Source organism: Callorhinus ursinus, unplaced genomic scaffold, assembly GCF_003265705.2.
Source record: "Callorhinus ursinus isolate GAN/ISIS: 27379988/994484 unplaced genomic scaffold, GSC_fseal_2.0 scaffold3, whole genome shotgun sequence".
Lineage (NCBI taxonomy): Eukaryota > Metazoa > Chordata > Mammalia > Carnivora > Otariidae > Callorhinus > Callorhinus ursinus.
In genome coordinates this window covers 51,492,497-51,512,909 of record NW_027397065.1, presented here as the reverse complement: position 1 = coordinate 51,512,909, position 20,413 = coordinate 51,492,497, and the positions used below count along the sequence as shown (strand labels likewise).

At 47.0% G+C, this 20,413-nt stretch overlaps 1 protein-coding gene across 1 annotated transcript in view; it reads right to left on the bottom strand.

Annotated features, from left to right (window-relative positions):
* Nucleotides 1-3,959, bottom strand: part of CSF1R (colony stimulating factor 1 receptor) — a 30,639-nt gene extending 26,680 nt beyond the window's left edge. Inside the window, exon 1 of the mRNA XM_025867257.2 lies at nucleotides 3,765-3,959. Coding sequence (XP_025723042.1) covers nucleotides 3,765-3,813 — 49 coding nt within the window. The 5' untranslated portion in view covers nucleotides 3,814-3,959. The remainder of the gene's footprint in view (nucleotides 1-3,764) is intronic.
* Nucleotides 3,960-20,413: the final 16,454 nt, after the last annotated feature.

Sequence of the window (20,413 nt, the reverse complement as noted above, 5' to 3'; positions counted from 1 at the left end):
TCTGAGCCTCAGTTGCCCCCACCTATAAAATGGGGGCCATAATTGTACACATTTATTGGGATGCCAGGAGGTTTAAGTGCATGGAAAGCCTTTGCATCCTCATCTGTCACCAAATAAATACTCAGTAAGGGCTGGTCAGCCTTCCAGCCCAGCACACCAGCACCACTGTGTTTACTAGGAAGCCAATCTCTTTTAAGGAAAATTTTCTTGAAGGAGAAAAGAGAACTTGAAACCCGTATCAGGCCCTCTGGAAAGACCTGGTGCCTCTGCCGCGTCAGCATTTTTCCAGGCCTAAAATAGGGGCAAAGGAGGGAAGTGAGAACTGATTCAAGGCCTTGGAGGGGCGGCCAGGCGCCCCCCTTGAGCCCGTGTGGGCGGAAGCACATTGCTGGTGTCCAGCCCGGCCCCCAGTTTCCGCTCGGCCTGCAGCCCTCCTCCCAGGGATGTTCTCACTTCTGTTTCCTGGCCCTCCTGGCTACCGCCCCCTCTCCAACGGAGGGACCCCCCAGGAGAGGGAGTGCCACCTGCTGCACACTGGAACATTCTGGGCTGCAGGGCCTGGCTCTGCCACTGACCAACTGGGTGCCCCTAATGAATCCGACCGCTCTACTCCAGTGACAGGGGCCTGGTCACTGCTGCCCCCAGGGCATCGGCTGAATTCAGGGTTCTCCACTGTCCTGCACAGAAGTGCCCGAAGTGGGGTTTTCCACCCCATCCCCAGCATAGACTCCAGAATTGGAAAGATCTTCTCTGTCGAATTATTTCAGGATGGCTTTGTTAGCATTTTGATGTTAGACCCATCCAGAGGCGTTTGCCTTGCTGCCTGAGCTTCTGATGAGCATAAAGCATTGAGGGAACTGGTGGAATACTGCCAAGGCCAGCACCTGGGGGTTGTATCCCTCCTGTGCCACATGACCGCCAGGGAGAAGGGCAAGCATCATATCTGGCAGGCTGTCGACAAATCCCAGCAGAGCTGGGGCTGACTTATTGCAGCTGCAGCCATGGGGGGTCCCGGATGGGGCTTGACCGCGGGGAAGAGCTTGGACTGTGGGGTCACACCCACACGGGCTGACACTTGGTTCTCCCTTTTACTCTGGGTAGCTTGCTTACCCTCTCTGACTCTCCGGCTACTCTTCCTTCCAATGGGAATAGTCCCTTTCCACCTGGGAGGTCCCGGGAGGATTCAGTAAGGCGAGAGCGGCCCCAGGTTCAGTCCAGTGCCCTTGCCCTGGGCTACTGCCTCAGACGTGACATTTCTAACCCCCCGTCTGGTCCTGACACTCTGATATCTAAACTTTTTAACTTTCGGTTTTGTTTTGTTTTTTTTTTTGAATTTTTATTTTTTATTTTTTTAAAATTCTTTATTGTTATGTTAATCGCCATACATTACATCATTAGATTTTGATGTAGTGTTCCATGATTCATTGTTTGTTCAAAACACCCAGCGCTCCATGCAGTACGTGCCCTCTTTAATACCCATCACCAGGCTAACCCATCCCCCCACCCCCTCCCCTCTAGAACCCTCAGTTTGTTTTTCAGAGTCCATCGTCTCTCATGGTTCGTCTCCCCCTCTGACTTACTCCCTTCATTCTTCCCCTCCTGCTATCTTCTTCTTCTTTTTTTTTTTTAACATATCTTGCATTATTTGTTTCAGAGGTACAGGTCTGTGATTCAACAGTTTTTTTAAGTAGGCTCCACGCCCAGTGTGGAGCTAAACATGGGGCTTGAACTCACGACCCTGAGATCAAGACATGCGCTGGGATCAAGAATCAGACACTTAACTGCCTGACCCACCCAGGCGCCCCTAAAGTTTTTAACTTTTCAAGGTCACAGTCTGTGTACCATCCAAGGTCTCAGATTCTGTGATTCTCACTGTGTTCCGCTCTGCACCCACCCGGTCTCAGTGGCACCTTCTCCTTCCCTGCCCTGCCCCTCTAGCCCTTGTCTCGGTCTCCTGGAAATGTGGTCAGAGAAATGTGTCCTGTTCTGTCGTGTCGGCTTGTCCCAGATATTCACGCAGGGCCAGGCTGACACCCTCAACTTCTGCCCCTAACTTCCCCCTGCTGGTTTGGCTGGCGGGAAGAGAAAGCCTGCTCAGGCCCGTCCTCCTTGGGCTGGGGGCCGGGGCTTGGCAGACACTGACCAAGGTCCCCTTCCGTGCCTGTCTCTCATCTCAGCTCCCAGGATGTGGCGCAACCTCCACTCCTCTCCCTCAATGTCCCCTCCATACTGCACACCAAGGCCTGGGACATAGCCCCCTCCTCAGCCCAGGATCTTAGTGGCCTTCTGCCCATCTCCAGGGTATCCAGAGCCTGGCCCTTGACTCCCTCATGGCCGCCCCTGCACCCCCCACTCTCGCACCACTGGTCTGTTGGGCTGAAACCTGAGGCTTCTAGCCTGCTGCCTCCTATCTTTTCTTTCTTCCAGGTCTAGATGCTGGACAATCCTCCCATCCCCCAACAGTGCCCCACTGGCAGGTGCTAGGCAGGAAAATAGGAGAAGACAGTGAAATAAAACTCATGGGACTTTCTGGAGAGAGGGGAATAGTTTCTGTCTTCATTGGGATGGTGGGTACACAAGCATATGCATTTGTCAAACCTCATCAGACTGTATACTTAAGAATCTGTGCGTTTTACTGTATGTAAATTACATCTCAATAACAAGGAACAGACACTGGAGCCCAGAGAGATTGACCTGGCCATAAAAAGACCTTCAGCGGGCCATCTCCTCATCGGGGACCAGATGCACCTACTCCCCAGGGTCCGGCAGCCCCAGAACTATGGGGAGGCCAGAGCTGAGGCTGCCTTCCCACCTCACCCCACCCCATCCCCATCCTGGCCCAAGATCCCTCCAAATAAGTATGTGATAAAATATAACTGTAGCTACAAGCCAAGCAGCCAGCCCCTCACCCCCAGTGAGGCACCTTCCTGGATTGGAGCTACACCAGATCTGCTGCTACCAGAGTTGGAGGCAGGACGGGGTCTGCCACACAGCTCCCTGGGCTGAGGCCCGGCAGCCTGCGTCTGGGAGCACTCTGGCCAGGGAGGCCAGCACTGTCCTCCCCGCAGGCCCTCCTCTAGTCCTCCTCTACTCTCCTCCCAAATTCACCTCACTTGAGCCCTGAGCCACAGAGGCTAACCTCTCATCTCCCCTTCCAGACCCTTACCCAAGCCTCCCGAGGAATGACCGCTGCCCCCTTGGGCCCCTCCAAGTCGGGTCCGGCCTGCTCTCTGCGGCTTACAGGCAGAGAGCTGGCAGAGCCATCAGGAGCTCTCTAGGGCCTCCTAGAGGGCTGTAAGTCTGGACCAGCTGTTACCAGCCTCTCCTAGGAGCTTGTTAGAAATGCAGAATCTCACTTTGCACCTGGGACCTACTGAGTCAGAATGAGCATTGTAGCAAGATCCCCAGGGAATCCATCTGCAGAGCGGAGTTTGAAGAGCATGCTTTAGTGCAGCTCACCACTGCCCCCAACACCTGCCATTGAATAGATGTGGACACTGAAGCCCCGGGGCATCAGGGGCTTGTTAAGGACACATGGTGAGTCAACCTCTGAGCTGGAACAGATCTGCAGCCCTCCTGGCTACTTCCACCCCACCCACACCCTCTTTTCCCTCCACTGCCTCTCCAAAGCAGACACCCGCAAACCTGCGGTCCAGAGCGGGGATACCCAGGGAGAGGCAGAGGTTTACAGGGTCCTTGCACAGGGGCCTTCTCTGTAGTCACTCATCCCCCCCAGCCCGCAGAGTCCCCTGTTTTGCTCTTACCATGCCAAGTTGTGGCCCCCAGCAGGACCAGCAGAGCCCCTGGGCCCATGGCCTCCTTGGGGAGGTGGCAGGCTGATGCAGGGCTGAGGGGTGGGCAAGGCACTGGGGTCTCAGCTGCTAGCTCCGCAGGGACCAGGACCGCTGGGCACACACTCCTCTCTGCTGTACTGGCTGTTTCTCTTGTTTTCCTCTTCCTCCTCCTCCTTCTTGGGCTGATCCCCTTCTTCCCCTTTTAGCTAGGCAAGGCAACCACAGAGTTTGGAAATCTTGGGCCTTTAGAAGAAAACAAAGCCATGACCCCCAGGGGGAGAGGTTGGAGTCTGGGACAGGGCCAGCCTGAGCCTGGGGGAGCTGGCTAAGTTTAGGGCCCTTCTGAAGCCACCTCCAAAGGATCCTGGGAGAAGAGACATGCCCAAGGTCAGGCAGTCAGTCAGTCAGTAGCACAAGTGGGGGAGTCTCCAGGGTGACCAGGCAGCTCTGGCTCAGCCAAAAGGAAAGTTAGTTTGGTCTGGGAGAGCCTGATGATGGAAGCAAGAAGCTTCTATTTCCAGGACACTCTGCAGCTAAGCCCTTTACATTCACTGTTTCCTCCAGTTCCTGTAGAACCTTTCTGTAATAGGTACTACTGCCATTCCCATTTCGCAAATGGAAAAACTGAGGCTCAGAGAGATCAAACACCTTAAACGTACCCATAGTTAAAGGGCTACCGAATGGCAGACGTGGGGTTTGGATCTAGACAGCCTGGTTGTAGAACTCTTTTTACATCACTTAAATTGTTTAAATTTACATCACATCATTGTTTGTTTTTACAAAAAGTCTAATTGTGCTGCTCTATTTCTTCAGAAAAATAGCATTCCTCTGCCCTTTCCTTTTCCTGGAGTCAATTGCTTTTACCCCTTTTAACGGATTCCCTTAGTATTTTCCTTCTTATTTCTAAACAACATGGTTGTAAAGTTACGTCTTGAAACTAAAAAAATTCCAATATAACATCAATCCAGGAAAATGACTAGTCTTTCCATGTACTCGGGTATATGTAATATGTTTATATATACATTTTTTTCAGGAAAGTGTTTTGAACCTCAGGTAACCATGAATACCAACAAAAACTGACTCAAGAAGAAATCGAAAATCTGAATAGACTTATAACTAGTAAAGAGATCAAATCAATATACAAAAACCTCCCAACAAAGAAAACCCCACGACCAGATGGCTTCACCGGTAAATTCTACAAAATACTTAAAGAATTAACCCCAATTCTTCTCAAACTCATTCAAAAAATAGAAGAGGAAAGAACACTTATCAACTCATTCTATGAAGACAGCATTACCTTAATATTAAAGCCAGATAGAGACATCACAAGAAAATAAAACTACAGATCAATGTCCCTGATGAACATAGATGCAAACATACGCAGCAAAATACTAGCAAGCCAAACACAACATTACAGTGAATGACCAAGTGAGACTCATCCCAGAAATGTAAAGACGGTTCAACACATGAAAATCAGTCTGAAACACTACATTTATCGGGTGAAAAAAAAGCAACCCATGTGATCATCCCAATTGATGCAGAAAAAACCTTTGACAAAATTTATGATTTAAATAAAGAAACCAACAAACTAGGAATATAAGGCAACATCTTTAACATGACTGAAAACATAGATGAGGGGCGCCTGGGTGACTCAGTCAGTTAAGCGTCTGCCTTCAGCTCAGGTCATGATCCCAGGGTCCTGGGATTGAGCCCCACATCGGACTCCCTGGTCAGCGGGGTGCCTGCTTCCCCCTCTCCCACTCCCCCTGCTTGTGCTCTCTGTCAAATAAATAAAATCTTAAAAAAAAAAACCTGTAGATGAAAAACTCACAGCTAACTCAATGGTGAAAGGTTGAAAGCTTCTCCCTTTAAATCAGGAATAAGACAAGGATACCACTTTCACTGCTTCTTTTCAACACTGTAATGGAAGTTCTAGGCAGAGCAATCACAAAGAAAAATAAGTATCCAAATTCAGAAGGAAGAGGTAAAACTATCTCTTTTCACAGATGACATAATCTATGTATAGAAAAATCCTAAAGAATCTATGGGTTTTCAGCAAAGTTGCTGGGTACAAGATCAACACACAAAACTCAATTTTATTTCTATAGTTACCATGAGCAATCCAAAAAGGAGGTTTAAAAAATTATTTTATTTACAATAACACCAAAATGAATAAAAATACTTGGGAATAACTTTAACCAAAAAGATGCAAGACATATGCCCTGCAAACCACAAAACACTGCTGAAGGAAATTAAGAAGACTAAATAAATGGAAAGACACCTCGTGTTCATGGATTGGAATATTTAATATTGTAAAGATGGCAATCCTCCCCAAAGTGATCTGCAGATTCCAAGCAGTCCCTATTAAAAGCCCAGTGGCCATTTTCTCAGAAATGGAAAAGCTGATTCTCAAATTCATATGGAATTTCAAGAGACTCTGAGTGGACCAAACAATCTTAAAAAAGAACAAAGTTGGAGGAGTCACACTTCCCAGTTTCAAAACTTACTACAAAGCAACAGATGTCAAAACAGTGTGGTATTGGCATAAGGAGAGGCATATAGATCAACAGAATAAAATTGAAAGTCCAGAAATAAACCTTTACATCTATGGTTAATTGATTTTCAACAAAGGGGCCCAGAACGTTAATGTGGAAAGAACAATCTTTTCAACAAATGGTGTTAAAAGAACTGGATATCCACATACAAAAGAATGAATTTAGACCCTTCACACCATATATAAAAATTATAAAGTATCAAAGACTTGAATATAAAAGCTAAAACTAAAAAACTCTTAGAAGAAAACATAAGGGTAAATATTCATGACCTGGGCATGGAAATGGTCTCTTAGCTATGTCATCAGAAGTGCAAGCAACCAAAGAAAAAGTCGGTAAGTTTCGATTCCATCAAAATGAAACATTTTGGTACTTCAAAGGACATTATCAAGAGAATAAAAAGACAACACACAGAACGGGAGAAAATATTTGCAAATCACATGTATGATAAGGATTAGATCTCTAGAATATATGTATCTAGTCTAACTCATCAACAAAAAGGCAAACAACTCAATTAAAAGTGAGCAAAAAAGTTGAGTATATATTTCTCCAAAGAAGATGTACGAATGGGGTGCCTGGGTGGCTCAGTCGTTAAGTGTCTGCCTTCGGCTCAGGTCATGATCCCAGGGTCCTGGGATCGAGCCCCGCATCGAGCTCCCTGCTCCGCGGGAAGCCTGCTTCTCCCTCTCCCACTCCCCCTGCTTGTGTTCCCTCGCTCCCTGTGTCTATCTCTGTCAAATAAATAAATAAAATCTTAAAAAAAAAAAAGGAAGATGTACGAATGACCAACGAGCATGAAAAATGCTCAACATCATTAGTCATCAGGGAAATGCAAATCAAAACCACAATGAGATACCGCCTCACACCAATTAGGTTGTCCATAACTGAAAAATCAGAAAATAACAAGTGAATGATGTGGAGAAAAGTGAACCCTTGTGCATTGCTGGTGAGAATATAAAATGGTGTAGCTGCTGTGGTAATCAGTTTGATAGTTCCTCAAAAAGTTAAACACAGGGGCGCCTGGGTGGCTCAGTCAGTTGAGTGGTCGACTCTTGATTTCAGCTCGGGTCATGATCTAGGGTTCTGGGATCGAGCCCTGTGCTCAGCAGGGAGTCTGCTTGAGGATTCTCTCTCTCCCTCTGCCCCTGCCTCAGCTCGTGCATTCTCTCTTTCTCTCTCAAACAAATAAATAAAACTTAAAAAAGATGTTAAACTCAGAATTACCACATGACCCAGCAATTCCACTCCTAGGCATATCCGAAAGAATTAAAAACAGGGATTTGAGCAAATACTTGCACACGAATGTTTAACACAGCAGTATTCACAATAACTAAAAGGTGGAAACAGTTGACGAATGGATAGACAAAAGCGTGGCATCTCCATACAATGGAATGTTATTCAGCCATAAAGAGAATGAGGGGCGCCTGGTTGGCTCTGTCGGAAGAGCATGAGGAGACTCTTGATCTCAGGGCTGTGAGTTCGAGCCCCACACTGGTTGTAGAGATTACTAAAAAATATACATAAATAATAAAAAAAGAGAATGAGCACTGATAAATGTCACAACATGCATGAACCCCAAAAACATTATGCTGAGTGAAGGAAGCCAGACACAAAATCACATATGGTATGACCACATTTATATGAAACATCTAGAATACGTCAGTCCACAGAGACGGAAAGCTGACTGGTGGTTGTCAGGAGCTGCAGGGAGGAGGGGAACGGGGAGTGACTGCTTGATGGGGAGAGTGTTGCCTTTTGGGGTGATGAGAATGTCTCAGAACTAGACAGAGGAGATGGTTGCACAACACTGTGAGTGCGCTAAACGTCACTGAATTGTACATTGAAGTCGTTGATGTTTAAGTTCCTGTTATATGGATTTTACCTCAATTAAAAAAAAGAAAAGAAGAGGGCGCCTGGGTGGCTCAGTTGGTTAAGGGACTGCCTTCGGCTCAGGTCATGATCCTGGAGTCCCGGGATCGAGTCCCGCGTCGGGCTCCCCGCTCAGCGGGGAGTCTGCTTCTCCCTCTGACCCTCTTCCCTCTCGTGCTCTCTATCTCTCATTCTCTCTCTCTCAAATAAATAAATAAAATCTTAAAAAAAGAAAGAAGAAGAAGGGATATAGACTTTTTTAGAAAAACAAAACCATAAAATTCATTGCCAGGAGGCCAACACTACAAAAGAAAAAAAATGTTAAGGGAAGTTCTTCAGGCAAGAATATGATACCAGAGAGAACTTGGATAGACACATAAAAACAAGCTGGAAATGAAAAAATCAAGGTAAATATAAAAAAGACTTTTATCTTGTTTTTAGTTGCCCAAGAAGATAACAGACTGTCTAAAGCAGACATTGGTGAATTTTTTTTTTGTAAAGAACCAGATAGTGTATATTTTAGATTTTGCAAGCCATTCACTTTGTGTGGCAACTGCTCACCGCGGCCACATAGAGCAGAAGCAGCGGCGGATGACACCGGAGCTATTGACTATATAGCTGTACCCCAGTAAGACCTGACTTAACAAAAACAAGTGCGGGCTCGGCATGGGCTGACTTAAAGCGGATATACTAGCCATGTATTGTACGCGTCTGGCCTCTGTAGAAGTACAATGTAGGACGATATTATAGAAGATATGCAGGTATACTCTTGTAAGGCCCTTATACTATATTTGGAGCACAATACTATGATTTGCAGGTAGGTTTTGATTAATTAAAGATGTATATTTTAAACCTGGAATAACCACTAAAATTGTTTAAATTTAAATATACATTATAAGACAACAGTGGAGATAAAATAATAGAGTCATAAAATATCCTCCATTAATCCAAAGGAGGAAAAAGAGTAGGAAGGAAAGACCAGCTGAAACAAATAGAAACATCTAACAAGATGATAGATTTGTCTTATTATCTTAAATGTAAGCTAGTCTCCTATATGTCAGCAGCCTAAATATACCAACTGAAGACAGAGATTGTCAGAATGGATAAAAAAACAAACTCCAGCTATTTGCTTTCTACAAGAGATCCACTTTAAATATAACAACATAGACAAGGTAAATGTAAAAGGATGGAAAAAGATATTCCATATAAACAATAATCAAAAAGAGTGCTGGTGTGTTACACTGATGTCAGACAAAGTAGACTTCTGAATAAGGAATACTTCTCAGGATAATGAAGGATATTACATAATGACAAAGGAGTCAATTATCCAAGGTGATGTAACGATTCTAAATGTATATGCACCTCAGTAAGAGCAGAGCTTCAAAATATGGGAAACAAAACCAATGGAACTGAAAGAACAGACAGACGAATATCTGGCGACACGCCTCTCTCCATAATAAATAGTACAGGTAGAGAGAAAACAGTAAGAATACAGACCTGAACAAAGCTATAAACAAGTTTGGCCTAATTGATATTTATAGAATAATCCACTTAACGGTAGCAGAATACACATTCTTCTTTAGGGCACATGGAAATTTCACCAGGATTACTATATTCTGGGAAATTAAAATAAAATAAAATAAAAACCACAAATAACTAGGTTGTGCCTGGGTGGCTCAGCTGGGTTAAGCGTCTCCCTTCAGCTCAGGTCATGATCTCAGGGTCCTGGGATTGAGCCCAGAGTCGGCTCCCCACTGAGTGGGGAGTCTGCTTGTCCCTCTGCCCCTCCCCCTGCTCATGCACTCTCTCTCTTTCTCTCTCGCTCTCTCAAATAAAGAAATAAAATCTTTAGAACAGAACAAAACACAAATAACTAAATTTTACAAATTATTCCTTGCACCATAACAGAATTGAACTTGAATTCATTAACAGAAAGCTATCTGGGAAATCCGAAACATTCGGAAATTGAGTAACACACTTATAAATAACCCATGAGTCAAAGAGGAAATCACAAGGGAAATTAGAAAATATTTAGAATTGAATGAAAAAATAATCAATGATTTGTACTTCTATCTTAAGAAACTAGAAAAAGAAGAAAAAATTAAACCGAAAGCAACCATAAGGAAGAAACTAAAGATAGCACCAGAAATCAATGATATCCCGAACAAAAATGCTAGAGAAAAACCAGTAAAACCATTGAAAAAAACAATAAAACATCCAAGAAACAAAAAACAAAACAAGAAAGACACAAGTTACTAATATCAAGAATGAAAGTGGGCACATTACTACCAACCCTATGGACACTAAAAGGCTAATAAGGAAATACTCCATACAATGCTAATTGTTAGGTTAGGTTAGACTAAATTCATTGGGTTAGATAAAATGGACTAATTCCTTGAAAGACACAAAGGGCCAATCTCACATGAATGGCCCTGCATTTATATAAAGCCTTCTAACAATAACAACAGACCCCCAGAAAATGAAAACAAAATTCCAGGCCCAGATATTTTTCTTGGCAAATTCTACAAAACAAGGAAGAGATAATACCAAGTCTACACAAACTTTTCCACAATGTAGCAGAGGAGAGAACACTTTCCAGCTCATTGTATTATACCAGCACTACCCTGATAACATAACTATACAAGGACATTACAAGAAAATAAACTACAGGCCAATATCACTAATAAACACAGATGCAAAAAATCCTCAAAAATATTAGCAAACCAGGGACAACTGTGGGGCTCCGTCCGTTAAGCGTCTGCCTTTGGCTCAGGTCGTGATCCCAGGGTCCTGGGATGGAGTCTTGCATCGGGCTCCCTGCTCAGTGGGGAGCCTGTTTCTCCCTCTACCTGCCGCTCCCCCTGCTTGTGCATGCTCTCTATCTCTGACAAATAAATAAGTAAAATCTTAAAACAATATATTAGCAAACCAAATCCAGCAATACATTAAAAAAAAGAAAAATCACTCACCACGATCAAGGGAATTTATTCCAGGGATGCAAGGGTGGTTTGAGTATCTGCAAATCAATCAGTGTGCCACAACACATTAACAAGAGAAAACATAAAAAACAATATGATCATCTCAATAGAATGCAGAAAAGGCATTTGACACAATACAACATCCATTCATGATAAAACCTCTCAACAAAGTAGGTTTAGAGGGAACATATCTCAACATAATAAAGGCCATATATGAAAAACCCACAGTTAACATCATACTGAATGGTGAAAGCTTTTCCTCTAAGATCAGGAACAAGACAAGGATGTCCACTCTCACTACTTTTATTCAACATAGTACTGGAAGTCCTAGCCACAGCAGTCAGATGAGAAAGAGAAATAAGGGGCACCCAGATCGGTAAGGAAGAAATAAAACTTTCACTATTTGCAGATGGCATGATACCATATATAGAAAACCCTGAAGACTTTACCAAAAAACTACTAGGACTGATAAATGAATTCAGTAAAGTCACAAGATACAAAATTAATGTACAGAAATCTGTTGCATTTCTACACACCACCAACGAAGTAGCAGAAGGAGAAGTTAAGAAAACAATCCCACTTACAATTGCACCAAAAATAATAAAATACCAGGAATAAAATTAAGTGAGGAGATGAAAGACCTGTACTCCAAAAACTATAAAACACTCATGAAAGAAATTGAAGATGACACAATGAAAAGGCATTCCATGCTCATGGATTGGAAGAACCAATATTGTTAAAATGTCCATACTAGCCAAAGCAATCTATGGATTTAATGCAATCCTTATCAGAATACCAACAACATTTTTTACAGAACTGGAACAAACATTACTAAAATGTGTATGGAGCCAAAAAAGATCCTGAATAGCAAAAGCAATCTTGGAAAAGAAGAACAAAGCTGGAGGTATCTCAATCCCAGATTTCAAGATGTACTAGGAAGCTGTAGTTATCAAAACAGTAGGGTATTGGCACTAAAACGGACACATAGAACAATGAACAGAATAGAGAGCCAAGAAATAAACCACTTATATGATCAATTAACCTAAGACAAAGGAGACAAGAAAATGCAATGGGAAAAAGACAGTTTCTTCAACAAATGGTGCTGGGAAAACTGGACAGCTACAAGTAAAAGAACGAGACTGGACCACCGGCTTACTCCATACCCAGAAATAAACTCAAAATGGATTAAAGACCTAAATGTGAGACCTGAAACCATAGAAATCCTAGAAGAAAACACAGGTAGTAATTTCTTTGACATTGGCCGTAGAAACAATTTTCTAGATATATCTCCTCAGGCAAAGGAAACAAAAGCAAAACCAAACTATTGGGACAACATCAAAATAAAAGGCTTTTGCTCAGCGAAGGAAACCATCATCAAAACGAAAAGGCACCCTACTGAATGGGAGAAGATACTAGCAAATGATATATCCGATAAGGGGTGATGGAACTATGTCTTAATTGTGGTAGTAGTCACATGACTATATACATCCGACAAAAGTAGCACTATAGGGGTGCCCGGCTGGCTCAGTCCAAAGAGCATGCAACTCTTAAGCTCCAGGTGTTGAGTTCGAGACCCAAGCCAGGTGTAGAGATTACACAAAACAAAAGTAGCACTATAGACTACTCTAAAGAACTGTAGACTAGGGCGCCTGGGTGGCTCAGTTGGTTAAGGGACTGCCTTCGGCTCAGGTCATGATCCTGGAGTCCCCGGAATCGAGTCCCGCATCGGGCTCCCTGCTCAGCAGGGAGTCTGCTTCTCCCTCTGACCCTCCCCCCTCTCATGTGCTCTCTCTCTCTCTCTCTCTCTCTCTCTCATTCTCGCTCTCTCAAATAAATAAATAAAATCTTTAAAAAGAAAAAAAAGAACTGTAGACTAAAAAGGGTGAATTTTACTCTGTTACTTAAACCTTAACAAAATGAATGGGGACTACTACAAGTATAGGGCTGAGAATAGCCAAGACACTCTTAAAGAAGAAAGAAACGCAAAGCCGTGTTCCACTACGTATGAAGAAATACTATGAGGACAGTATGGTTGCGTTTGCTACTGACACACACAGATCTCTACACGCAGGCACTTGATAAATGATGGAGACAGCACTGTGAGATTGCAGGGCGGGGAAGGACAGTCTTCCCAATAGAAGGATCCAAGGTGATTGGTTATCGACACGCTTTTTAAAGTGTATTTCTTCTACAGATATCCTTTGTCCATTTTTCTATTTGTTTTTGTCTTTTGTTGATTTGTTGGGACTATTTCTATTCTGTATTATGTCTATTAGCCCTACCATCGTATATGTTGAGGTGTCTTCCACTAGTCTACCACTTCTGTTTTTAACCCTCTTTTTTGGTGTCTCCACGTACACAGAATTTTTTACTTTATACGTAGTCAAATCTGTTGGTCTTTTCATTTCTGGCTTCTGGGTGTCATGTCTTGCTTAGGCAGGGTGAGCCATTTCTTACTTACAATGCACTTTCATTTCCATGTTCTCATACAGGCTTGGGCCACAGGGACCCAGCGAAGTGCATATTATCTCCACCGGAGAGATAAGAAACGGGAAGGTCAGCGAGGTTAGTAAGTGACTTACCTCCGGTCACCCAGCTACTCTGGGGAAGACCCAGAGCCAGATTTGGGATTCTCAGAGTCTTAAACCAAGGTCACCACTCCCTGCTCCTGGGGCCATTGGGCCAATAGCATTCCCCCACCCCATCCCCCCACCCCCTGCTCCGCAGGTCACCCGCACGCCTCCTGCTGTTGGGAAGCTGTAGCCCACGCTTCCTTACCAGGGAACAGACTGCCTCCCTGGGGCATCTCCTGTCCCTTTTGGTGCTGCATTCTGGACTCTCAGACAACTTTGCTCCTTGCCTCTTGATGGGCCTCCCGTAATGTGGAGGCAGCCCTGTGCTCCCCGGAGGCACCACATCTCTGGGCTGGGCACACTGGTCCCTTAGCAGCCCTCGTCGGGCCTGCTCTCCAAATGCATTTGGTCATCCTCACCCTCATCAGATCTTCAACATATGCGCGGTCAACAACGTGACATTAACTTTTTCAAGTCCAGCACATTTGGAGGGAACCCCTTCATGTGGAGACAGAGGCACAAAGGGGTAAAGATGTCTTGGGGGAAAGAGGACAGAGCATCTGTGAGGCTTTAGAGTGGGCCTCGGAGGAGTCCTCCAGGCAGAAGGGGAATCTAGAGAAGGACTGGTGTGGGGGCAGGAGACGGGGGAAATCAGGGCCAGCCAGAGGGAGGGAGCAGAGGTGGAAGTAGGAAGGGGTGAGGTCCAGGTGCAGAGTCCCTGACGACCCCACCTGGAGCTCAGACTTTATCCTGTCAGCCACAGAGCCAGGTTCTGCTGAGGTGGCCTAAGCCTCCCCTCAAGGCCACTGCGGCGTCCAACCCCCTCGCAGGCCACATCCATTCTGTATCTCCACACCCTCCACCAGAAAGGGGTCTCTGCCAGCCTGGGTCAGGGACTTAGTGGGAATAGCATGGAAGGCGGGCACCGTCTCCCAGGATCAGATGCAGACTTTACCGACATGTTAGGGGTTCTCGGGTTTCCTTGAGACCATCCGTGGGTTTTTGACGGCAGTGGCTTATCTGCCAGGCTCTTGATGGGAGCCTCTGGGTGGGCACCTCCAAGTATGGTCTGGGGATTCCAGGCTCAGACTCATAGAAGTACCTGTTAAAATGCAGAATCCAAGGCCATCCCAGGCCAGCTGAATTAGGGGTGAGAGATGGAAACCTGCAGAAGAAACATGCTCCCTAGGGAGTTCTGATGCTCACTCATGGCAGAAGCCACTGCCCTCAAAAACCCACGGATGGTCTCAAGGGAACCCGAGAACCCCTAACATGTCGGTAAAGTCTGCATCTGATCCTGGGAGACAGTGCCCGCCTTCCATGCTATTCCCACTAAGTCCCTGACCCAGGCTGGCAGAGACCCCTTTCTGGTGGAGGGTCTGGAGATAGAGAATGGATGTGGCCTGCGAGGGGGTTGGACGCCGCAGTGGCCCTGAGGGGAGGCTTAGGCCACCTCAGCAGAACCTGGCTCTGTCCCCAGCTCAGAAGAAGGTGCTCGCTCTGTCGTTTCTGCCCACCCAGCAAACTCCCATCGCTCCTCACATTCCCTACCTCCAGGAGGTCGCCCTCGCCCTGACAGACAGGCAAGTGTCCTTCCTACGCATCCCAGGCCATTCCAGTACTTTCCTCACTTGGCAGATGAGGTTTAGCAAAGGTTGATCAGGTGCTTACAACGCGTCAGCAGCATCCCACGCACTCTGAAGTTTTCTCATGGAATCCTCAACACTAAAGGTAGGCGTTGTTATTATCCCAAAGCTCAGAGAAGTTAAGTCACTTTCCCAAGATCCCACAGCGAGTGAGGGTATTCCTGCCTCCTGAGCCTACGGTGTCCATGACCATTCTGATCCACCGACTTTAGATATTTGAAGAATGAATGAGTCCATGAATAAATGCTGTTCCCAAACTCTGCAAGCAGGACAGTACTCTCCCCTCCTGGGAATATGGCCTCTGGAGGCCTCATATGTTCTGAGTATGGTTTATGTGCCAGGCACTAATGCCAGGCCCTTTGCACATTTATCTCGTTTCATCCTCTCAGCCATGAGTCTGATTCTAGTAATTCTAGTAATTCCCATTTTGCAGATGAGGAAACTAAGGATCAGGGGGGTTAGGTCACTTGCCCGAGGCCCCAGAGCCGGCAGGTGACACAGCTGGGGTTGGAACCGGGCAGCCTGGCTTCAGAGCCTGTGCTAATGGCCGCCACACTGCACAGAGTGTGGTCCCCAGCAGCAAACATGCTGACCACCAGGGGCCATGGAATGGACGTGGCCTGCAGTTCAGGGAGGTGATACCCAGCAAGGAAGCCGCAGTGATGCAGCTGGGAGGGGGATGAGCAGGAATCCTCGATTGACATCACTCCTTCCTACAGCAGAGGAACTTTAAAAAGGGTTTGCACGTCAGCCCAAGGATTAGGAAATCCCAAAGTAACTGTGTGGGCCGTGTCATACTTCTGCACATACTAAGCGCTTGAAACTCCTCTCCCTGCCTGGCCCCTGGCTCCTGGCACTTCCAGACCTCACGGCAGGGGCAACTTGGACCTCCGGATCACTCAACCCCAGCCCCAACCCATGCCCTGGGATCCGGGGAAGTTCCCCCATCTTGGAGTGGAGGAGCCCAAGCCAGGAGCCAGGGACCCAGGATAGTTGGCTCCTGGTCCTGCTTCAATCCCCGGCCAGAGAGGTCCGACCACCCCTCCCTCTGGGCTCGAGGAGTCACTGGGCTCTAGCATCTGGCATAGGACACTGTGGGACACTATTCCAGCCCAGCAGTGCAGCTCAGCTCCCTCCTCTAGCAGGGCATATAGCTGCCCTGTGAGCTGTTCACTGCGGGTCTCTCCTCCTACCCACACCCCCCCCCCACCCGCCCCGCCACCCTCCTCCAGCACTGCACGCTGGATTTTCAGCAGCTGAACTCACTTGGCTCCTTACTTACTGCTGGATGTGGCCCTGCCTCAGTCTGGCCTGAGCTCTCCGCCCCACCCTCCTCCTGGCCCCGAGTGCGCAGCACAAGCCCTGTTCTAAGGGGGTTACTGACTGACTCCATGTCAACCCCTCCACCCCCCGATGCAAGCCCCCTGGCAGGGCCACCGTGTCTCTGGGTCTCCTGTTCACTCTGTGCTTAGCCCACACCTGGCAGAGCGGGGAGAGCTCAGTGAGGGCCAGGGCACAGGAATGGAGGGAGCGGAGCGGGTGGACAAATGGGGAGAGTGGAGGGAGTTCTCGGCTCTCAGAAGCCACTTCCCTGGGTGCTTCTCGCAGCTGGCCCTGCTCTCGGGCCCAGGAAGGAGAAAGCTCAGGGCTCTGCCCTGCCAGCAGGGCCCTGGCTGTCCTGGTGGGAGGTAACGCAAGCACCTAGCGGCCCTACGATCCTACACCGCAGTGCCGGCAGTGATCCATATTGACATGATCCGTCATCCAAGGGTTGCTATGCATAATTGCACTAACGCAGGGGCACAAAGAGGGATCATTCTCCATCACCCTGCCCACTGGGCACGCCTTTTGTGCCCGTCTCTGCACAGATCATCTCATCTCATCCTCACAACCACCTTTGGGGATAGCTATAATCCCATGTCACACATGAGGAAAGACAGGCTCAGAGACGGTAAGCGACCTGCTCAGGGTCACACAGCTGACAAGTGGCAGGACTGCATTTGAATCCAGGAACTTGGCCCCAGAGTCCATATGCTTAACCATCTGCCTTCAGCAATAGCTGGGGCTCTCAGAAAGGTCAAGGCTAGAGGGGAATGACCTGGGCTTTAGAGCCAGAGAGACCAGAAATCACATTCCCCACGCCATAGCTGTGTGACCCTAGCCAGCTCCCTGGCCTCTTGAGGCCTTAGTTTCTTCATTGGTGAAGTGGGGGAGGGGTTACTGACTCAGATCCAGTGAGACAATAACCCTTAGCGCACTCAACAAATATTTATCTCACGTGTACTCTGTGCCTGGCCCTAGGGACACAGTGGTGAACACAGCAGTCATCGTTCCCCGCTCTGAAGCTCCCAGACTGGTGGCAGAGGCAAGAGAGGACCCGGAGCTCGGGGGGTGGTAGGACTTCTGGGGAGCACTGAAGAGGGGAGTCAAAAAGGGGTCTGCCTAAGTTGACCAGGAGTTGGGGGGAGGTACAGGGAGGAGTGGGGCATATTCCAGGAAGGAGAGCCAGCACGGTACAGGAGATGAGAGAGTGCCTAGGGCATCCAGAAACTGAGGCTGTCAAACAAAGGACTAGGAAGAAAAACCACTTCCTGCTGAGTGATCCGGGAGGCTTCTTGGAGGAGGCAGCTTTGATCTGGGCCCATTTGCCCTTCAGCCATAGTGGGCTGGGCATTCTCAGTAGTAAGGACAGCACCAATAAAGGCGCAGAGGTCAGGCTTCTGCAAAGCAGAAGAAAGTCAACAAAATGAAACAGCAACCTATCAAAGGAGAGAAAACATCTGCAAACCATCTATCTGATGACCTAACTGACAACCAAAATATATAAGGAATTCATATAACTCAACTCAAAAAAAAAAAAAAAACACATAACAAAGTATCTGATTTAAAAATGGGCGGAAGTGGGGCGCCTGGCTGGCTCAGTGGGTGGAGCATGCCTCTCTTGATCTCGGAGTCGTGAGTTCAGGCCCCACGTTGGGTGCAGAGATTACTTAAAAATAAAGTCTTTAAAAAAATGGGCAGAAGAACTGAATAGGCATTTTTCTAAAGAAGACGTATAAATGGCCAACAGGTACAGGAAAAGATGCTCAACCTCACTATAAATGAAATGCAAATTAAAATCGCACGAGATATCACCTCACACCTGTCAGGATGGCTAGTATCACAAAGACAAGAGATAGCAAGTGTTGCCGAGGCTAAGGAGAAAAGGAACGCTTACACACAGTTGGAAGGTTGGAAAGCTTGTGGTCCCTATGGGGGTAGGCAGGCCTTGGAGGGCAGATGTGGGGGAGGTAGTGGGAGACGTTGGAACCAGGTCAGGGATGGCCTTGAAGACCATGCTAGAGTGCCTAGACTTAGTTTGTTGGGTCATGAGGAGCCACTGAAGGTGTCTGAGCTGAAGAGAGTCAAGATCATGGTATGCTTCAGGATAATCAATAACAAAGAAGAGAAACTCTCAGGCATGGAAGCTTCCACCTTGTCCTTTCAGAAGGGGAACAAGCACCCTTGAGAATTCTGTGATTTTCCAGAAGCTCTGTTACTTCCCCATGTTTGTGACTTTTCTAGTTCCTTGCATGAAACCTCAAACCAGAAAGAGGCTGTGGACCTGCCCCACGCCTGTCAGGCAGAGAAGAACCCTAAGAGGGTGTAAGGAGCTGTTGGAGAGGGCAGGCAAGATACCACCGGGGGCCCAGAGAGGAGGGCCAGGGGCTAAGCCAGTGGGAGGAAGTCCCAGGGAGACAGTCTGGCTTCTGTGGTATCCTTAAGTTGCTGCTGGATCTGGAGAAGAGCCAGGCCCCTGCCCAGGCTAAGAGCCCCTCATCAGGCCGTGGAGGCAGCCGTAGCAGATTTTATTCTGAGCTGTGGGACTCTGTCATAGCCCAGAGAAGCCCCGGGACCCCGCTCCAAGAAAAGCCCTCCCCCCTCCCCCCGGGGATTCCAGGAGCCACACCCTGAGGGGCAGCCAGCAGGCTGATGCCAGGGCCCAGTCTGCTCCTCCCTCCAAGTCCAGGAAATAGCCTTAGAAACTCTCTGAAGAAGGCGGTAGAAGGACACCAGACTGGCAGGCAAGAAACTGCTGTGTGTGAGCTCGGGCCAGCACTCGATGGCGCTGAGCCTCAGCTTCCTCCTCGGGAACTGAGCCCTTGGCTTCTCTCCCAGGCTGACTGTGAGCATCACATGGGACCGCTGTCAGGAACAGCAAGGGACCCGGGCAAGGCCCAGGTAGCCAGGGTGAGCTGGGTTTCCCAAGTGGGTGCCCTCTAGATGTGGGCTGGGGGCCAGCCCCCAGGAGCCCCGAATATCAGCGTCGTCGCAGGCAAGTTCCTGCCTTGGCTGTCTTCTCAGCCCTCTGGTCCCTCCAGGGAGAAAGTCTCCACTCCATGCCCTCCGTATTTAACTCTGTTCTACCACTTGTTTGTGGCTTTTCTCTACGAACGGAAGGGGCTCCAGACTTCTTTCAGGAGGTCAGAGTACCTCGCCAGAATTAAATAATGTTGTTTTCATCACTTTTCTCTTCGATTTTCTTAGCTTCTCAGAAGCCTTATGATTTTGCATATTTTAAAGGCAACTTTTAGACTCCAGTAACATTTTAAATGTTTATTCTGTTTACTAAGCAACTCTGTGTCTAGGAATTTAACCTATGGACACAGATACTTACAAAAATGTACAAATACAAATATACTTTACGGGGGCACCTGGGTGACATGTTCGACTTTTAATCTCAGCTCAGGTCTTGTTCTCAGGTCATGAGTTCAAGCCTAGCGTGGAGCCTACTTTATAAATAAATAAACAAACAAACAAACAAACTATGAACAGTGGTCATTCCAGCATAATTGAGAACTTGGAAACACTAAATGTCCATTAGTATGGGACTGGTCAAATAATTTATGGCACAGGTACACTTTAAATTATGTGCAGCTCTCATAATGAACACATTACTATCTACACGTACCACTGACCTGTGAGTATGCCCATGATGTGTTCTTAAGAAAAAACAAAAAG